Source organism: Melanerpes formicivorus, unplaced genomic scaffold, assembly GCF_026170545.1.
Source record: "Melanerpes formicivorus ecotype bairdi unplaced genomic scaffold, bMelFor1.0.p_v2 SCAF_157, whole genome shotgun sequence".
Lineage (NCBI taxonomy): Eukaryota > Metazoa > Chordata > Aves > Piciformes > Picidae > Melanerpes > Melanerpes formicivorus.
In genome coordinates, this window is record NW_027142509.1 from 54,082 (window position 1) to 71,755 (window position 17,674).

The following is a 17,674-nucleotide window of genomic DNA, read 5'->3' on the forward strand; positions in this document are numbered from 1 at the left end:
CTCCACCACGTCCCCAGGCAGCCCATTCCAATGGGCAATCACTCTCTCTGTGTAGAACTTCTTCCTAACATCCAACCTAAACCTCCCCTGGTGCAGCTTGAGACTGTGTCCTCTTGTTCTGGTGCTGGTTGCCTGAGAGAAGAGACCAACCTCTGCCTGGCTACAACCTCCCTTCAGATAGTTGTAGAGAGCAATAACATCACCCCTGAGTCTCCTCCAGGCTAAGCAACCCCAGCTCCCTCAGCCTCTCCTCACAGGGCTGTGTTCCAAGCCCCTCACCAACTTTGTTGCCCTTCTCTGGACTCGTTCCAGCAAGTCAACCTCCTTCCTAAACTGAGGGGCCCAGAACTGGACACAGGACTCAAGGTGTGGCCTAACCAGTGCAGTGTACAGGGGCAGAATGATCTCCCTGCTCCTGCTGGCCACACTGTTCCTGATGCAGGCCAGGATGCCATTGGCCCTCTTGGCTGCCTGGGCACACTGCTGGCTCATGTTCAGCCTACTATCGACCAGTACCCCCAGGTCCCTCTCTGCCTGGCTGCTCTCCAGACACTCTGACCCCAGCCTGTAGCACTGCCTGGGGTTGTTGTGGCCAATGTGCAGAACCTGGCACTTGGATGTGTTCAATCTCCTGCCCTTGGCCTCTGCCCATCTGTCCAGCCTGTCGAGGTCCCTCTGCAGAGCCTCTCCACTCTCCAGCAGATCAACTCCTGCCCCCAGCTTGGTGCCATCGGCAAATTTCCTGACGAAGATTCGAGGTGCATGCAGTTGTCTGTATAGGCCATCCTAGCCCTCCTGGTCCTTATAAAGACAAAGATGTGATATACAGCACTAAATACAAACATAAAGACTTTATTGAATGCTGCTCAATTCCCCAAAGATTTCATTACAAAAGTTTTTTTTCCACACAACTGCAATTTAAGAGATTGGAATGGTACTCTGATAAAAGATGTGAGAAACACTTGCTGAAGCAAACAGACAAGACTTCCATTGTCAGCTTGCTGCCTTGCACAAGCAGGCTGCATTTGCCTTAAATAAACCAAGGGATGATTTACTGACAGCCTTCCCTCCTCACCAAGCCAAACCACAACCCAGTCTTGGTCTCATTCTCCACTCCATGGGATGCTGTGCTGTGACAGATCCATAGACATTTCCATGGGGGCTATCACACAAGTCATCTCCTCCTCCACCTGTGCAGGGAGGGAAAGCTAGGCCTTCTCTCTCAACCCACTACATGTACCTAATGCAGAATCATCCAAGAGTCTCTCAGAGACCTGCACTGCTCTGCAGGGAGTCCTTGGGCTGATGAGGAGCATCATTGATGGGCTCTCTACAGGAAGCTCCATCATCAGCTGCAGCAGGAGGAAATCTCCACACAGCCCAGGACCAAGAGACAGCAAGAAGGGGGTAGAGGTGCTCACCAAACGGTGAGCCAGACCCATGGACCTCCCCAACCTGTTCAAGCTGACTTCTTTCCCTACTTAGCCTCATTCTACTGTGCACATTACTCACATCTAAATCTGAGTGCAATCAGGAATTCAAGGACAGCACCCAGCACCATACCCAAGTTCCTCTCAGTGCTGGCAGGGGCACATTGCCAAGTATCTCAAGTTCCTGGTGACTTACCTTGGTTTTATTTGAGAGAACACAGCCCAACTGGAAGCCTTTCCTATCACCTCAACCAAAGTCTGCAGCAATGTGAAGAGCACATATAAAACAAGCTAAAAAAAAAAGAACAATGTACATGGCCAACTCTCTCCCACCTGTGTGCAACACAATCAAAGAGTCAAGGCAGGATTCTCACCACTCCCCCAATTCTTTCGCTCACGAAGGAGGAGAGCTCAGCTCTGTGAAACGCTGGAGGTAACAGGACATCAACAATCAGACACAGTTACAAGCTGCTGTGGTGATGACATCACTTAACTGCTGTATTGAAACTCAAATCTTTACACATGTGCCAGAGGGGGGGAAAAAAAAAAACCAGTGGCTGTTTGTGTTGTGAGACTTCCTTTGCAGATCCTTACAATACTTCAAAAGGGTACAAAAAAGCCAAGAAGTATGGCTGCCACCTGGAGGGGGCTCACTCCTTTATTTGGCACTTGGGTTGTGTGCATTCAGCACGTTGTGAGTGCTGTTCTGCTTCTCTGCCATGGCCTTCTTCAGCTTGAGCTCCTCCAGCTTTCGCCACAGCTCTTCACGTTCAAGTTCTTTCTTTTTCTCTCTGTAGGAAAAGAAGTGCAAGGATCAGCTGGAGATCTCTTCTCTCCTGTGCAATGTGGAGATGCAGTTACTTAACCACTGTGGTTTGCATCTATAGAATCATAGAATCAACAAGGTTGGAAGAAACCTCACAGATCATCAAGTCCAACCTGTCACCCAGCACCTCATGACCGCTAAACCATGGCACCAAGTGCCACATCCAATCCCCTCTTGAATGCCTCCAGGGATGGGGACTCCACCACCTCCCTGGACAGCACATTCCAATGGCTAACAACTCCCTCTGTAAAGAACTTTCTGCTCACCTCCAGCCTAAACCTCCCCTGGCACAGCTTGAGACTGTGTCCTCTTATTCTGGTGCTGGTTGCCTGGGAGAAGAGACCAACCCCCACCTGTCCACAACCTCCCTTCAGGGAGTTGTAGACAGCAATGAGGTCTCCCCTGAGCCTCCTCTTCTCCAGGCTAAGCAACCCCAGCTCCCTCAGCCTCCCCTCACAGTGCTGTGCTCCAGACCCCTCCCCAGCCTCTAGTTATTATCTTGGATGTTTTTTTCTCCAAAGTATTTTTAGTTTACAGCTTCCTCTATTAAAAAGAGCAAGCACCCAAATTGGGAACAGTTGGTGGTGAAACTAATGTTGCTCCAGCAAACTTGGACAATTGCTGTAGTGTGGCTTTGCACAGATGACTGCAGTGCTAATGAGGTTCTTTATCACAGGCAAACAAATAAAGGGACTAAGCATTGTGGGGGGAGAAAAGCACAACTACTGAAAGGAGCCAGAATGCAGTCTCAGCTGGCCTACCTCCTTTACTCCAGCAGGACTGGGTAGCAGGATAGGGAGAGGAGTTACAGCTACTAAGTATTGCCCAGCTCAGCTTTTTTCAGGCAACACCACCTGAAGCAGCAGAGCCAGCACCAGCAGCCCCTCAGAGCAGCAGCTAAGCCCAGTTTACCTCCCCCAGAGCAGCCTCTCCCTGCCCAGGCAGGACAGGGAGCTAGGGCCTTCCTGTCAGTGCCTTGGGTGCTACTGACACACCTGGGTGGTGCTGCACCCCCAGTGACTGCCTGCAGCAAATGCTTGAGAAGCAGTTCCACTACAGAATTCCACAGCCACAAGAGTTCAGCTGTTTCTCTCCAGCTAGTACAATGCAGGTGTGTGTTCATCAATGTATGTCTGCAGAGGGACCTCGACAGGCTGGACAGGTGGGCAGAGTCCAAAAGGATGGCATTCAACAAGTCCAAGTGCTGGGTGCTGCACTTTGGCCACAACAACCCCATGCAGAGCTACAGGCTGGGGTCAGAGTGGCTGAGAGCTGCCAAACAGAGAGGGACCTGGGGGTGCTGATTGACAGCTGCCTAAACATGAGCCAGCAGTGTGCCCAGGCAGCCAAGAAGGCCAATGGCATCCTGGCCTGCATCAGGAATAGTGTGGCCAGCAGGAGCAGGGAAGTCATTGTGCCCTGTACTCTGCATTGGTTAGGCCACACCTTGAGTCCTGTGTCCAGTTCTGGGCCCCTCAGTTTAAGAAGGACATTGAGACACTTGAAGGTGTCCAGAGAAGGGCAACGAGGCTGGGGAGAGGCCTTGAACACAGCCCTGTGAGGAGAGGCTGAGGGAGCTGGGGTTGCTTAGCCTGGAGAAGAGGAGGCTCAGGGGTGACCTCATTGCCCTCTACAACTACCTGAAGGGAGGTTGTAGACAGGCAGAGGTTGGTCTCTTCTGCCACGAAACCAGCACCAGAACAAGAGGACACAGTCGCAAGCTGTGCCAGGGGAAGTTTAAGCTGGAGGTGAGGAGAAAGTTCTTCACAGAGAGAGTTGTTAGGCATTGGAATGTGTTGCCCAGGGAGGTGGTGGAGTCACCATCACTGGAGGTGTTCAAGAGGGGACTGGATGTGGCACTTGGTGCCATGGTCATGAGGTCTGTGGTGACAGGTTGGACTCGATGATCCTCGAGGTCTCTTCCAGCCTTTGTGATACTGTGTATCTGTGTGGAAGAAGAATCAGTACCTTTGCCTTTCTGCTTTGTATGAGCTGGTGAGCTCATCAAAAAGCTTGCCATTCATTTCCATCAGAGTTTTCAGCACGTTATACACCAGTGCCACTATAGTTCTAGGGGGAAAAAAAAAAGAACACAGAGGTTAGAATTACTCAGCACAAAGTCAACCTCACTGAAGTGCTCAATGTCTTTTCTGGGGCTCTAAGCTTTTTATTTAAGATGCTGCTGCAGGTTCAGTGAGTTCCTGAAGCAAAACCCTTTAACTAAAGCTTCCCCTGTAAATCAGTAAAATGCCTGTTCAGACATTTTTTTGCAGTGGCTTTGGTAACCTTAGCTTCCTGACCCCTTGTCACTGCACAGCATATAATTATTAGTGCTGTGGTGTGCTTTAAAGCCACTCAGTTATGCTTAATAACTAACCATGGGTTTGTGATACTTGAGCAGCTCTGGGCAGCAGATAACTTTGCTGCATGTGCCTCATTAGGGAGCCAAATGGAGACCATCAGATCACTGGCATCCAGGGCCTTGATCTCTTTAAGAAACTGAAGAGCCTGAGCAGTACTGGCTGTCTCTTATAGAAATAGGAATAGAATAGAATAGAATAGACCAGACCAGGTTGGAAGAGACCTTCAAGATCATCGAGTCCAACCCATCAACCAATCCAGCACCACCTAAACAACTAACCCAAGGCACCAAGCACCCCATCAAGTCTCCTCCTGAACACCTCCAATGATGGTGACTCCACCACCTCCCCAGGCAGCCCATTCCAATGGGCAATCACTCTCTCTGTGTAGAACTTCTTCCTAACATCCAGCCTAAACCTCCCCTGGTGCAGCTTGAGACTGTGTCCTCTTGTTCTGGTGCTGGATGCCTGGGAGAAGAGACCAACCTCTGCCTGTCTACAACCTCCCTTCAGGTAGTTGTAGAGAGCAAGAAGGTCTCCCCTGAGTCTTCTCTTCTCCAGGCTAAGCAACCCCAGCTCCCTCAGCCTCTCCTCATAGGGCTGTGTTCCAAACCCCTCACCAACTTTGTTGCCCTTCTCTGGACTCGTTCCAGCAAGTCAACCTCCTTCCTAAACTGAGTGGCCCAGAACTGGACACAGGACTCAAGGTGTGGCCTAACCAGTGCAGTGTACAGGGGCAGAATGACCTCCCTGCTCCTGCTGGCCACACTCTTCCTGATGCAGGCCAGGATGCCATTGGCCCTCCTGGCTGCCTGGGCACACTGCAGGCTCACGTTCAGCCTGCCATCAACCAGCACCCCCAGGTCCCTCTCTTCCTGGCCACTCTTCAGCCACCCTTTATGTGGCTGTCCATATCTCTGTGTTGGGTTGGGAAAACATTCATATTTCCCTACATTATCTTAAATACTGTGGTATTGATCTCCTTTACACCCACTCTTAATTATTCAGAGAAATACAAAACCAGCAATGCAATTAAACATTCATAAGACACCTAATCATTAAGCGTGTCACTAATGGCAAAAGCAGTCAGACTGCCTTCCCCCATTGCTGCTGTTCATCCCTACACAGCAGTATTGACAATGAGGTTGGGGGGCTGTGTGGCCTTGGGACCTCAAAAAGCAAGTGAGACAAAAATCTAAGGAAGTAACCAAAGAACCAGGTTTGCCCTTTGGGTTCACTCTGTTTCTTGGAGCACTAGGGAGTCCCCCAGCTATTCACAGGCCTCACACACATTCCAAGTAGAATAGACTAGACCAGACCAGGTTGGAAGAGACCTTCAAGATCATTGTGTCCAACCCATCAACCAATCCAACCCACCTAAACAAATAAACCACGGCACCAAGCACCCCATCAAGTCTCCTCCTGAACACCTCCAATGATGGTGACTCCACCACCTCCCCAGGCAGCACATTCCAATGGGCAATCACTCTCTCTGTCTAGAGCTTCTTCCTAACCTCCAGCCTAAACCTCCCCTGGCACAGCCTGAGACTGTGTCCTCTTGTTCTGGTGCTGGCTGCCTGGGAGAAGAGACCAACCTCTGCCTGTTTACAACCTCCCTTCAGGGAGTTGTAGAGAGCAATAAGGCCACCCCTGAGTCTTCTCCTCTCCAGGCTAAGCAACCCCAGCTCCCTCAGCCTCTCCTCACAGGGCTTATGTTCCAAACCCCTCACCAACTTTGTTGCCCTTCTCTGGACACCTTCCAGCAAGTCAACCTCCTTCCTAAACTGAGGGGCCCAGAACTGGACACAGGACTCAAGGTGTGGCCTAACTAGTGCAGTGTACAGGGGCAGAATGACCTCCCTGCTCCTGCTGGCCACACTGTTCCTGATGCAGGCCAGGATGCCATTGGCCCTCTTGGCTGCCTGGGCACACTGCAGGCTCATGTTCAGCCTACCATCAACCAGCACCCCCAGGTCCCTCTCTGCCTGGCTGCTCTCCAGCCACTCTGAGCCCAGCCTGTAGCACTGCACAGGACAGAGCACTTTGGGTGTGCTGGTTTTGGTTTTTTGAACACTGCCTTTCACACATGGTTGGAAGGCAAAAGCTTATTCACAGTTTTGGTTTCCTAAGAGGAAAATTTTGATGCTGAACAAGCAGTTAAGTCCATACTGGACAGCTAGCAGACAGGCTAGAGGGAAGGGAGGCCATCCAGAGGGACCTGGACAGGCTGGAGAGGTGGGCACAAGCCAACCTCAGGAGGTTCAACAAGACCAAGGGCAGGGTCCTGCAGCTGGGTCGAGGCAATCCCAGGCACAAATCCAGGCTGGGCAGGGACTGGCTGGAAAGCAGCCCTGAGGAGAGAGACATGGGGGTGCTGGTGGACAAGAAGCTCAACAGGAGCTCTCAGTGTGCACTTGCAGCCCAGAAAGCCAATCAGATCCTGGGCTGCAGCAGGAGAAGTGTGGCCAGCAGGGCAAGGGAGGTGATCCTCCCCCTCTGCTCAGCTCTGCTGAGACCCCACCTGGAGTACTGCCTCCAGGTCTGGAGCCCCTATTCCAAGAGGGATGTGGAGGTGCTGGAAGGTGTCCAGAGAAGGGCCAGGAGGATGATCAGAGGGCTGGAGCACCTCTGCTGTGAGGACAGACTGAAGGAGTTGGGGCTGTTCAGTCTGGAGAAGAGAAGGCTCTGAGGTGACCTCATTGTGGCCTTCCAGGATCTGAAGGGAGCTACAGGAAGGCTGGGGAGGGACTGCTCAGGATCTCAGGTAGTGATAGGACTAGGGGGAATGGAATGAAGCTGGAGGTGGGGAGATTCAGGCTGGAGGTGAGGAGGAAATTCTTCCCCATGAGAGTGGTGAAGCCCTGGAATGGGTTGTCCAGGGAGGTGGTTGAGGCCCTGTCCCTGGAGGTGTTTAAGGCCAGGCTGGATGAGGCTCTGGCCAGGCTGATCTAGTGTGGGGTGTCCCTGCCCATGGCAGGGGGGTTGGAACTAGATGATCCTTGTGGTCCCTTCCAACCCTGACTGATACTATGATACTATGACCTCTAGAGGTCATCAAGTCCAACCTCTTACCAACACAGGATCACCTAGGGCAGGCAGCACAGGAATGCACCCAGGGGGGGTTTAAAAGACTCCATAGGCGACTCCAGAGGGGCCGCTCCAGAGGGGCGACCCCAGGGGCAAGACCCCAGGAGCGAGACTCCAGAGGGGTGACCCCAGAGGGGCAACTCCCGGTTGCCTGTTGCAGTGCTCTGTCACCCTCACTATAAAGGAGTGTCTCCTTGTGTTGAGCTGGAGCCTCCTGTGCTCTGGCTTGTACCCGAAGATCACCTGATTTCCTCAAGCTTGTTCAATGAAGTCCAAGCCTCCACCATCACAATGCATGAAAGCATGGCACATGGCATTGCTGAAAGTGACATCCCTCCCACCACCTGTAATCTCACTGACCTAACCTGGCAAGTGAAAGTGAACATCTACAAACCTTATGAGCCAAGCCTGACAGACAGGAGCAGAGGTGGCACAACAAAGCTCGTGGCTTGGACCACTACACACTGTGCTGGGTTAGGAACTGGCTGGAGGCTGAGCCCAGAGAGTGGTGGTGAATGGTGCCACAGCCAGCTGGCAGCCAGGCACCAGTGGAGTGCCCCAGGGATCAGTGCTGGGCCCTGTGCACTTTAACATGTTCATTGGTGATCTGGATGAGGGCATTGAGTCAGTCATCAGCAAATTTGCAGGTGACACCAAGTTGGGAGCAGATGTTGGTCAGTTAGAGGGCAGAAAGGCTCTGCAGAGGGACCTCGACCGACTGGACAGAATGGGCAGTGTCCAACGGGATGGCATTCAACAAGTCCAAGTGCTGGGTGCTGCACTTTGGCCACAACAACCCCATGCAGAGCTACAGGATGGGGGCAGAGTGGCTGACGAGCTCCCAAACAGACAGGGACCTGGGGGTGCTGATTGACAGCTGCCTAAACATGAGCCAGCAGTGTGCCCAGGTGGCCAAGAAGGCCAATGGCATCCTGGCCTGCATCAGGAATAGTGTGGCCAGCAGGAGCAGGGAAGTCATTGTGCCCTGTACTCGGCTTTGGTTCAGCTGCAACTTGAGTCCTGTGTCCAGTTCTGGGCCCCTCAGTTTAAGAAGGACATTGAGACACTTGAAGGTGTCCAGAGAAGGGCAACAAAGCTGGGGAGAGGCCTTGAGCACAGCCCTGTGAGGAGAGGCTGAGGGAGCTGGGGTTGTTTAGCCTGGAGAAGAGGAGGCTCAGGGGTGACCTCATTGCCCTCTACAACTACCTGAAAGGTGGTTGTAGCCGGGAAGGGGCTGGTCTCTTCTCCCAGGCAACCAGCACCAGAACAAGAGGACACAGTCTCAAGCTGTTCCAGGGGAGGTTTAGACTCGAGGTGAGGAGAAAGTTCTTCACAGAGAGAGTCATTCGTCATTGGAATGTGCTGCCCAGGGAGGTGGTAGAGTCACCATCCCTGGAGGTGTTCAAGAGGGGATTGGATGTGGCACTTGGTGCCATGGTCTAGTCATGGGGTCTGTGTTGATAGGCTGGACTCGATGATCCTCGAGGTCCTTTCCAACCTTAGTGATACTGTGATACTGTGAAGTGAAGCGGTACGTACGGGTTCCAGTGCTCTTTGGAGATCTTGTAGAGACTGCCAAACATAATTGGCAGGATTTTATCAATGTTCTCCTCAATCAGGCTAAGGATATATTCATTATTCCAGAAGTACAAAGCTCTTTCTGCAACCTGAAAAAAAAAATTGAGGGGTCAACCACCACAAAATAAATTACTACAATCAATCAATCAATCAATCAATCAATCTCCACCCATAAAAAATAATACTTTGGATTTTACCTGAAAATGTGAACTTGACACACACTTGGATATTTGCTTAAATAAAGGCTCTTCTATTTTTCTGAACTGTGTGGGCTCTATTACATCTAAGATTTCTTCAATTTCACCTAAAAACATGACCTGTTGGGATAAAAAGAAAATGGAATCAAAAAGTCTGAGAGTGCTTTGAAACACCACTGTGAACAGAAAAGCAACACAGCTCACAGGTAGTCATGCTGGGCCCCTCATTTCAGGAAGGACATTGAAGATTGTCCAGAGAAGGGCAACAAAGCTGGGGAGAGGTCTGGAGCACAGCCCTGTGAGGAGAGGCTGAGGGAGCTGGGGTTGCTTAGCCTGGAGAAGAGGAGGCTCAGGGGAGACCTTCTTGCTGTCTCCAACTACCTGAAGGGTGGTTGTAGCCAGGTGAGGGTTGGTCTCTTCTCCCAGGCACCCAGCACCAGAACAAGAGGACACAGTCTCAAGCTGCACCAGGGCAGGTTTAGGCTGGAGGTGAGGAAGTTCTTCCCAGAAAGAGTCATTGGCCATTGGAATGTGCTGCCCAGGGAGGTGGTGGAGTCACCATCCCTGGAGATGTTTAGGCAGAGACTGGATGAGGCATTTGGTGCCATGGTTTAGTTGTTTAGATGGTGTTGGGTGATAGGTTGGACTTGATGATCTCTGAGGTCTTTTCCAACCTGGTTAATTCTATTCTATTCATATTACTTCATGGGAGACACCAGAAACCAGAGACAAAACCAACCTCTTTCTGACTGCAAGTTTTGGGCCAAAATTTGAGCAGTCCTCTGATTACCTGTATGAAAAACACAAAGAAGTTAAAGCAGAGCATGTTTCTATTACAAACATAATCATCTTACCAGATATGTAAAGTGTTAATTTTCCTTATCTATAGGTTCAGTGAAAATGGAATACAGTTAAATACAGTTCCACTGAAAATAGATACTGTGCTGTCTCATTTAAATACTTCTCACAATGAGGTCATCAGAATAATTCAGACTCCTATCACTCCACCAACTTTTGATTATCTGCTCACCCTCCACTCCTGTCCCACTTCCCAGCACACACATTGCTAGGATGCTGTTAACATCAAGGCATCACAAAGTGAAGGTCTCTCCCCTGCAGCAAGATTCCCTGTAATACTTTCTGTCTTCCCCTCATCCATACTTTGAGGAGCACTTGTCTTGGCAAGGCTTGAAGCCCAAGAGCTAGGGGCATGTGCTGACTGCACAAGCAGGGCTCTGCAGAGGAGAGCCATGGCCTCCAACCTTTTTTCTTCTGGAATATACTACACTGAAGACTAAAACACAAAATAGCTCTGTACTTGCAGACTGAATACATTCCAGGATCTATGCTGGAAACTATCTGACACAAGACTGGAAAAAGCCCTTTGGGAAACTGAATTAGAAAATACAGTATTCCCCAGGAGGAAATGGGGGTGGGGGAGAACCAAACAAAGGCTGAAGGCCTCTGTCCCAAAACAAACCTCTGGTATGGCTTCTACATTACTCAACTAATGCAGGGGGTAGGGGCTGTGGAAGTGCTCTACGTTTTAGAAGGAGAAACTTGCTCAGAACCTTATAAACTTCCCCTCTGAGCAAAGGATGTCTGGTTTTGTGATACAAAAGAGCTGCCAAACAGACAGGGACCTGGGGGTGCTGATTGACAGCTGCCTAAACATGAGCCAGCAGTGTGCCCAGGTGGCCAAGAAGGCCAATGGCATCCTGGCCTGCATTAGGAATAGTGTGGCCAGCAGGAGCAGGGAAGTCATTGTGCCCCTGTACTCTGCATTGGTTAGGCCACACCTTGAGTCCTGTGTCCAGCTCTGGGCCCCTCAGTTTAGGAAGGACATTGAGAGACTTGAACGTGTCCAGAGAAGGGCAAACAAAGCTGGGGAGAGGCCTTGAGCACAGCCCTGTGAGGAGAGGCTGAGGGAGCTGGGGTTGCTTAGCCTGGAGAAGAGGAGGCTCAGGGGAGACCTCATTGCTCTCTACAACTCCCTGAAGGGAGGTTGTAGCCAGGAGGGGGTTGGTCTCTTCTCCCAGGCACCCAGCACCAGAACAAGAGGACACAGTCTCAAGCTGCACCAGGGGAAGTTTAGGCTGGAGGTGAGGAGAAAGTTCTTCACTGAGAGAGCTGTTAGCCATTGGAATGTGCTGCCCAGGGAGGTGGTGGAGTCACCATCCCTGGAGGTGTTCAAGAGGGGATTGGATGTGGCACTTGGTGCCATGGTCTAGTCATGAGGTCTGTGGTGACAGGTTGGACTTGTTGATCTTTGAGCTCTCTTCCAGCCTTGGTGATACTGTGATACAATAGTATCTAATTGATCATATCCGACTGTAAAACTTACTCAGCTGAGTAACTCCCACATTTGGGCTTTGCCATGTTGAGGAGCTCTCCCAGCTTCCCCTTTTATTCCACAACTATGTGGACTATCAAAAGTGACTTTCTAGAGAAAAACAAACATTGCCACTTTAAGTGGCCACAAGTCTTTATCTGAGGATTCCCATTTATCCTAACACTACAAAACTGAATGTCACTTCAAATGACAGTAAGCAAAGACAGAAACCTCAGGCAACAGCTAAAGTCCAAGGCTCACATCCACAGAAACAAAGCAAGTTACAAGAAAAGAAGAGACTCCCTACAGAGCCCTGATCACACAAATCCTACCTTGCTGGCTGAAAGATGCAGACTACTGCAATACCAAGGCCAGCACCTCATGAAGGATCAGAAGGCCTGGGTCAGCCCACACACATAACATTGCACTGGGCCCACAGAGCTCCCTCCCTGAACAGCTCAGCTGGTTCTGACATGGCATCCTTGCTGCCTCCATGGTCAGCATAGAAGAGCCAGGGCAGAGAGCACAGCAAGTAGGGAATGTGTCCAGAGAAGGGCAACAAGGCTGGGGAGAGGCCTTGAGCACAGCCCTATGAGGAGAAGCTGAGGGAGCTGGGGTTGCTTAGCCTGGAGAAGAGGAGGCTCAGGGGTGACCTCATTGCCCTCTACAACTACCTGAAAGGTGGCTGTAGCCAGGAAGGGGTTGGTCTCTTCTCCCAGGCAACCAGCACCAGAACAAGAGGACACAGTCTCAAGCTGTGCCAGGGGAGGTTTAGACTCGAGGCGCAGAGGAAGTTCTTCACCGAGCGAGTTGTTCATCATTGGAATGTGCTGCCCAGGGAGGTGGTGGAGTCACCATCCCTGGAGATGTTCAAGAGGGGATTGGATGTGGCACTTGGTGCCATGGTTTATTCATGGGGTCTGTGGTGACAGGTTGGACTTGACGATCTTTGAGCTCTCTTCCAACCTTGGTGATTCTGTGATGTGGAATATAACAGTGCAGACCTCCCCACAAGATGCCAGTCCTTGCTCCTCAGAGAGAGTATCAGTTTCCACCTTGCCTACACACTCAAGAAGCTGACAGATGCACATTGATGTTCAAAGACTATCCAAAGAAATACTCTGCAGATAGGAAATCTTGCTGCTCTTCCCACACAAAACTCTTACTATTAAGTATCCCCAGAGCTACAACATTGGCATACAGTGACTTGCAACAGCAGGCACCTGGTAGAAAACTTATCCTGTGTACAAGAACTGCTTGTTTAGCCCCATTTCCTCAATGTAAAGGCCACTGCACTTAGCAGGGTTAGGTAACAAACTGCTCTTGTCAGCTCTGCAAACATCAGGACTGACCTTAGGCAGGCTACCACAGTTCCAAAAGCTCAGATTGAATGTCCTCTAAACTGACCCTGAGTGACAACTCCTGCCAGAAGAATAACAGTAAGACCCTGGTGAAGACAGCCTTCTGATGGAGCTCTGAAAATATTACTTGACCTAAAGCCAAAGAACATTTTCAAATGCCATCTCATCAGTTCTCCCAAAAGTTAATACTGACTTTTCAAGCACTTCAGAAAGTCTTCTTAAAGCTTCAGTTCTTATCATCTTGCTGACTTTCACTCCTTTACAAGGCCAGCTTCAGAGTAAGAACCAAAGCAAGCACAGGCAGCTCTTGTGTGCTCTCCATTCTGTGTTCACCTGTACTGATGAAGAAGTACCCAGAATTCTGTATGCTACAGTCCAGATGAAGTCTCAGTGTTACTCTGTGACACTCCTTTCAAAAGCCAAAGTTTGGGCTGGGATCCTGCATCACAGATCTGTGAATCCCAATCAGGAAGTTCTGACTGTCACATTGTTGCTTCATTCAACCCCCTAGGTTTTTAAGTAATGCTACACATAACCTGCTCAGGTCTCAACTTTAACTGCCAAAACACCAGGGCTGTTTGATCACTTATCTTAGGGATTAAGACACAATTCCTTGCTCCTCACCCTATCCAAACCCAGAAGCTTACTGGCCACTGTGGCTGGCAACACCACAGTACAGGGGAAAAGATGCCTCAAGCAGACAAGGCCAATTTACACACAGCCAGGGCAACCATCTTCTACCATGTACAGTAGAACCTGTCTTCTGATGAAGAAGTATCTGGGCCCCTCAGTTTAGGAAGGAAGTTGACTTGCTGGAAGGTGTCCAGAGAAAGGCAACAAAGCTGGTGAGGGGTTTGGAGCACAGCCCTGTGAGGAGAGGCTGAGGGAGCTGGGGTTGTTTAGCCTGGAGAAGAGGAGGCTCAGGGGTGACCTTCTTGCCCTCCACAACTACCTGAAGGGAGGTTGTAGACAGGCAGAGGTTGGTCTCTTCTCCCAGGCAGCCAGCACCAGAACAAGAGGACACAGTCTCAGGCTACGCCAGGGGAGGTTTAGGTTGGATGTTAGGAAGAAGTTCTACACAGAGAGAGTGATTGCCCATTGGAATGTGCTGCCCAGGGAGGTTGGTGGAGTCACCATCACTGGAGGTGTTCAGGAGGAGACTTGATGGGGTGCTGGGTGCCATGGGTTAGTTGTTTAGGTGGGTTGGATTGGTTGATAGTTTGGACACGACGATCTTGAAGGTCCCTTCCAACCTGGTCTGGTCTATTCTATTCTATTTAAGTGGCTGTGCAGAAAACAAGCTTCCACTGCAAGATCAGTGAAGATTCACATTGTTGCCCCAAAGCTGTTTATCTTTTTATCTTTATAGACAAAGCATTAGGTTTTGCATAAGCTCTTCACTTTTCTGTCACTAAAGGGATAAATATTTAACTATTAACATGCTCCTGACTGAATGATTTTAGACTGTCCGACTGAAACCAGCTTCTGTTCTCGCTGGCCTGACATGAGTCTGTGTCCTCATGAACCGCTGCACTGCCCTGAGCCTCCATTCCTCTTTACAGGCATTGCCAGAGCCCTTGCATGAAGCACTGCAAGCCCCTTTCTAGCTGTCAATATCCATCATGGGAGATTGGGTCTGGCAAAAAGCCACTGATGCCTGAAGCACCTGCATGAGAGCTGAGCAGTGGCACTGCTCAGTAACTGAGGAGACAGAACAAACATTGTACTTGCAACTTCACAGTTCTGACTACATAAAGGATTGCTCTTCTTTCCAACTTTAACTTTGAGATTGTTTCTTCCCTAAACATTTCAGCTTTAAGCAGTGGCTGGGCACAAGCTATCAGCACCAAAACCACTGACATTTTAGTTCTTACCAGGAGGGAACACAGTTGTTACATGCTTTCTCAGAAGCATGGTGGTTAGGAGGAAGATCTACACAGAGAGAGTGACTGCCCATTGGAATGGGCTGCCTGAGGAGGTGGTGGAGTCACCATCACTGGAGGTGTTCAGGAGGAGACTTGATGGGGTGCTTGATGCCATGGTTTAGTTGATTAGGTGGTGTTGGATGATAGGTTGGACATGATCTGGAAGGTCTCTTCCAACCTGGTTTATTCTAGTTTAAGTATTTTGGTGGTATCAGTGGTTGAAGCTGTTAAAGTTTCTGCCCTATCTTGGTCATAGGTTAACTGCCCTATCAAGTCCAGAATGTTCTTAACAACTGTTCTGTATTGTAAAACTATTTCTCTCTTAAAAACCAACTAATAAAGCAAAATCCCTGAAGCAAAAGAACCCCAAACCCCACAAACTCACCCCCCCACCCCCCCAGCCCAGCATCAAGGCTGCACAGAAGGCACTGCTATACAAGCCTAGCAAAGTTACACTAGAATATTGAGTTGAAATGGAAACCAGGCAAAGATTCAACTGAAACTCACTTACAGGCTCTGTTAAAGTTGTATCTTTCTCCAGGAACTGTACAACACAATAGGCAAGCTGGAACACAAGTCAGATTGTTATTAAACAGACACTGTTTAGAACTGCAGCATCACACAGTAACACAAATTACAGCAGCACTTCAGACTTGGGGGGGGGGAGATGTAACCCAACCTAAAGCACCTCTACAGAGTCACTTTTAATTCTTCCAAACTAAGCAAAGCAGCAATTAAAGCAGCAAGATATAGAGGCCTGCTCCACCTTACACAAACTCCCTGCATACCAAAAAAATCATCATCTTTTCTTTTCCTCCTGGAGGAAAATTACTTTTAAGCTGGACGGATGTTTCCCCAGCTCAGCTCCAGTATCCAAGCAGATTTTTCTCAGTATCAATTGCTGTATTAGCATCACAAAAGTATCAAACATCTATAATGAGATTAAACAACAAAAAAAAGCACCAGAAAAAGTGATACTTTCAACCAGTCACATAAAGCAGCTGGGGAAGTTTAGGCTGAAGGTGAGGAGAAAGTTCTTCCCAGAAAGAGTAATGGCCCATTGGAATGTGCTGCTCAGGGAGGTGGTGGAGTCCCCATCCCTGGAGGTGCTCAAAAAGGGATTGAATGTGGCACTTGAAGCCATGGTTTAGTTAGTCCTGAGGTGCTGGGTGACAGGTTGGACTTGATGATCTCTGAGATCTTTTCCAACCTTATTGATTCTGTAAGTGGGGGAAGGTACAACGAGATGAAGTCACCAGCACGCTCTCCCAGCCTCTAGTGAGGTGTCTCCAGTGGTCTTCTGAGGCAGAGACATGATATTACATGCTCTAGAATTATTAGTTACCCAGTATCCAGGTGAGTAACTACACAGCTGCACTTTTGCCTAGTACAGGGACCTGTTGCTGAAGTGCTTACAATTCCAGATTCCATCAGGACTGATTTTAAGTCCCAGTGTTTTTCATCTCACAATATAAAGCAAAGGCACAAATTATTGGCAGGCACTGTGTGTATCCTGCACATTCAACATGCTGGAATTCAAGCATTATCTTTCCTTTCAAATAAGCAAACCAGCCCCACACAAATGAAACAAAACACACCAAAAAAAAACCCCACTCCACCACAACTTTCTTTGAGTCCCAAAGCAGGCAATTACAGTGCTGTAATGACAACAGGTCTAATTAATGTCTTTCACCCTTAGGCTAAGATTCTATGTCAGTAGAGTCAAAAAGCAATAAGGGTCACACATAAATCTCAAAATCCCTTATTCATGGTTGTACAGTAATGCTCTATTGTTAAAAGACAAAGGAGCCCCTATTCCAAGAGGGATCTGGAGGTGCTGGAAGGTGTCCAGAGAAGGGCCAGGAGGATGAGCAGAGGGCTGGAGCACCTCTCCTGTGAGGACAGACTGAAGGAGTTGGGGCTGTTCAGTCTGCAGAAGAGAAGGCTCCGAGGTGACCTCATTGTGGCCTTCCAGTATCTGAAGGGGGCTACAAGAAGGCTGGGAAGAGACTGCTCAGGATCTCAGGTAGGGATAGGACTAGGGGGAATGGAATGAAGCTGGAGGTGGGGAGATTCAGGCTGGATGGGAGGAGGAAGTTCTTCCCCATGAGAGTGGTGAAGCCCTGGAATGGGTTGTCCAGGGAGGTGGTTGGGGCGCCATCCCTGGAGGTGTTTAAGCCCAGGCTGGATGAGGCTCTGGGCACGCTGATGTAGTGTGGGGTGTCCCTGCCCATGGCAGGGGGGTTGGAACTGGCTGATCCTTGTGGTCCCTTCCAGCCCTGACTGATACTATGATACTTAAGACCTTAATTTTTAAGGGTAGGCTAAAGTTGTACTGTAGCAACAAAGCAACCAGGCCACTCCTGACTGTAAAGCTGATTTAATGCTGGTTTACACCTTCAGGATAATACAAACCCCAGAAACACACAGTGCTGAAGTCTCACAGCACTGGTAGCTTATGGAGGAACAGAGGAGCTGCCTAGGCAGCAAACTGAATGCTACTTTCAGGTATGGAGTACAGCTGAATTAACAGGACCCTTTGAGGCACTGATGAACTGGATTAAACACACCATAGGAA

The 17,674-nt window shown here is 49.6% G+C and overlaps 1 protein-coding gene across 1 annotated transcript in view; it reads right to left on the reverse strand.

The window, feature by feature from the left end:
* Positions 1 to 836: 836 nt before the first annotated feature.
* PPP2R5A (protein phosphatase 2 regulatory subunit B'alpha) overlaps positions 837 to 17,674 on the reverse strand; it is a 71,822-nt gene continuing 54,984 nt past the window's right edge. The window contains exons 9-14 of the mRNA XM_068168762.1: positions 15,608 to 15,661; positions 10,218 to 10,268; positions 9,479 to 9,598; positions 9,243 to 9,370; positions 4,225 to 4,326; positions 837 to 2,221 (exon numbers count right to left, since the gene is read on the reverse strand). Coding sequence (XP_068024863.1) covers positions 2,089 to 2,221; positions 4,225 to 4,326; positions 9,243 to 9,370; positions 9,479 to 9,598; positions 10,218 to 10,268; positions 15,608 to 15,661 — 588 coding nt within the window. The 3' untranslated portion in view covers positions 837 to 2,088. The remainder of the gene's footprint in view (positions 2,222 to 4,224; positions 4,327 to 9,242; positions 9,371 to 9,478; positions 9,599 to 10,217; positions 10,269 to 15,607; positions 15,662 to 17,674) is intronic.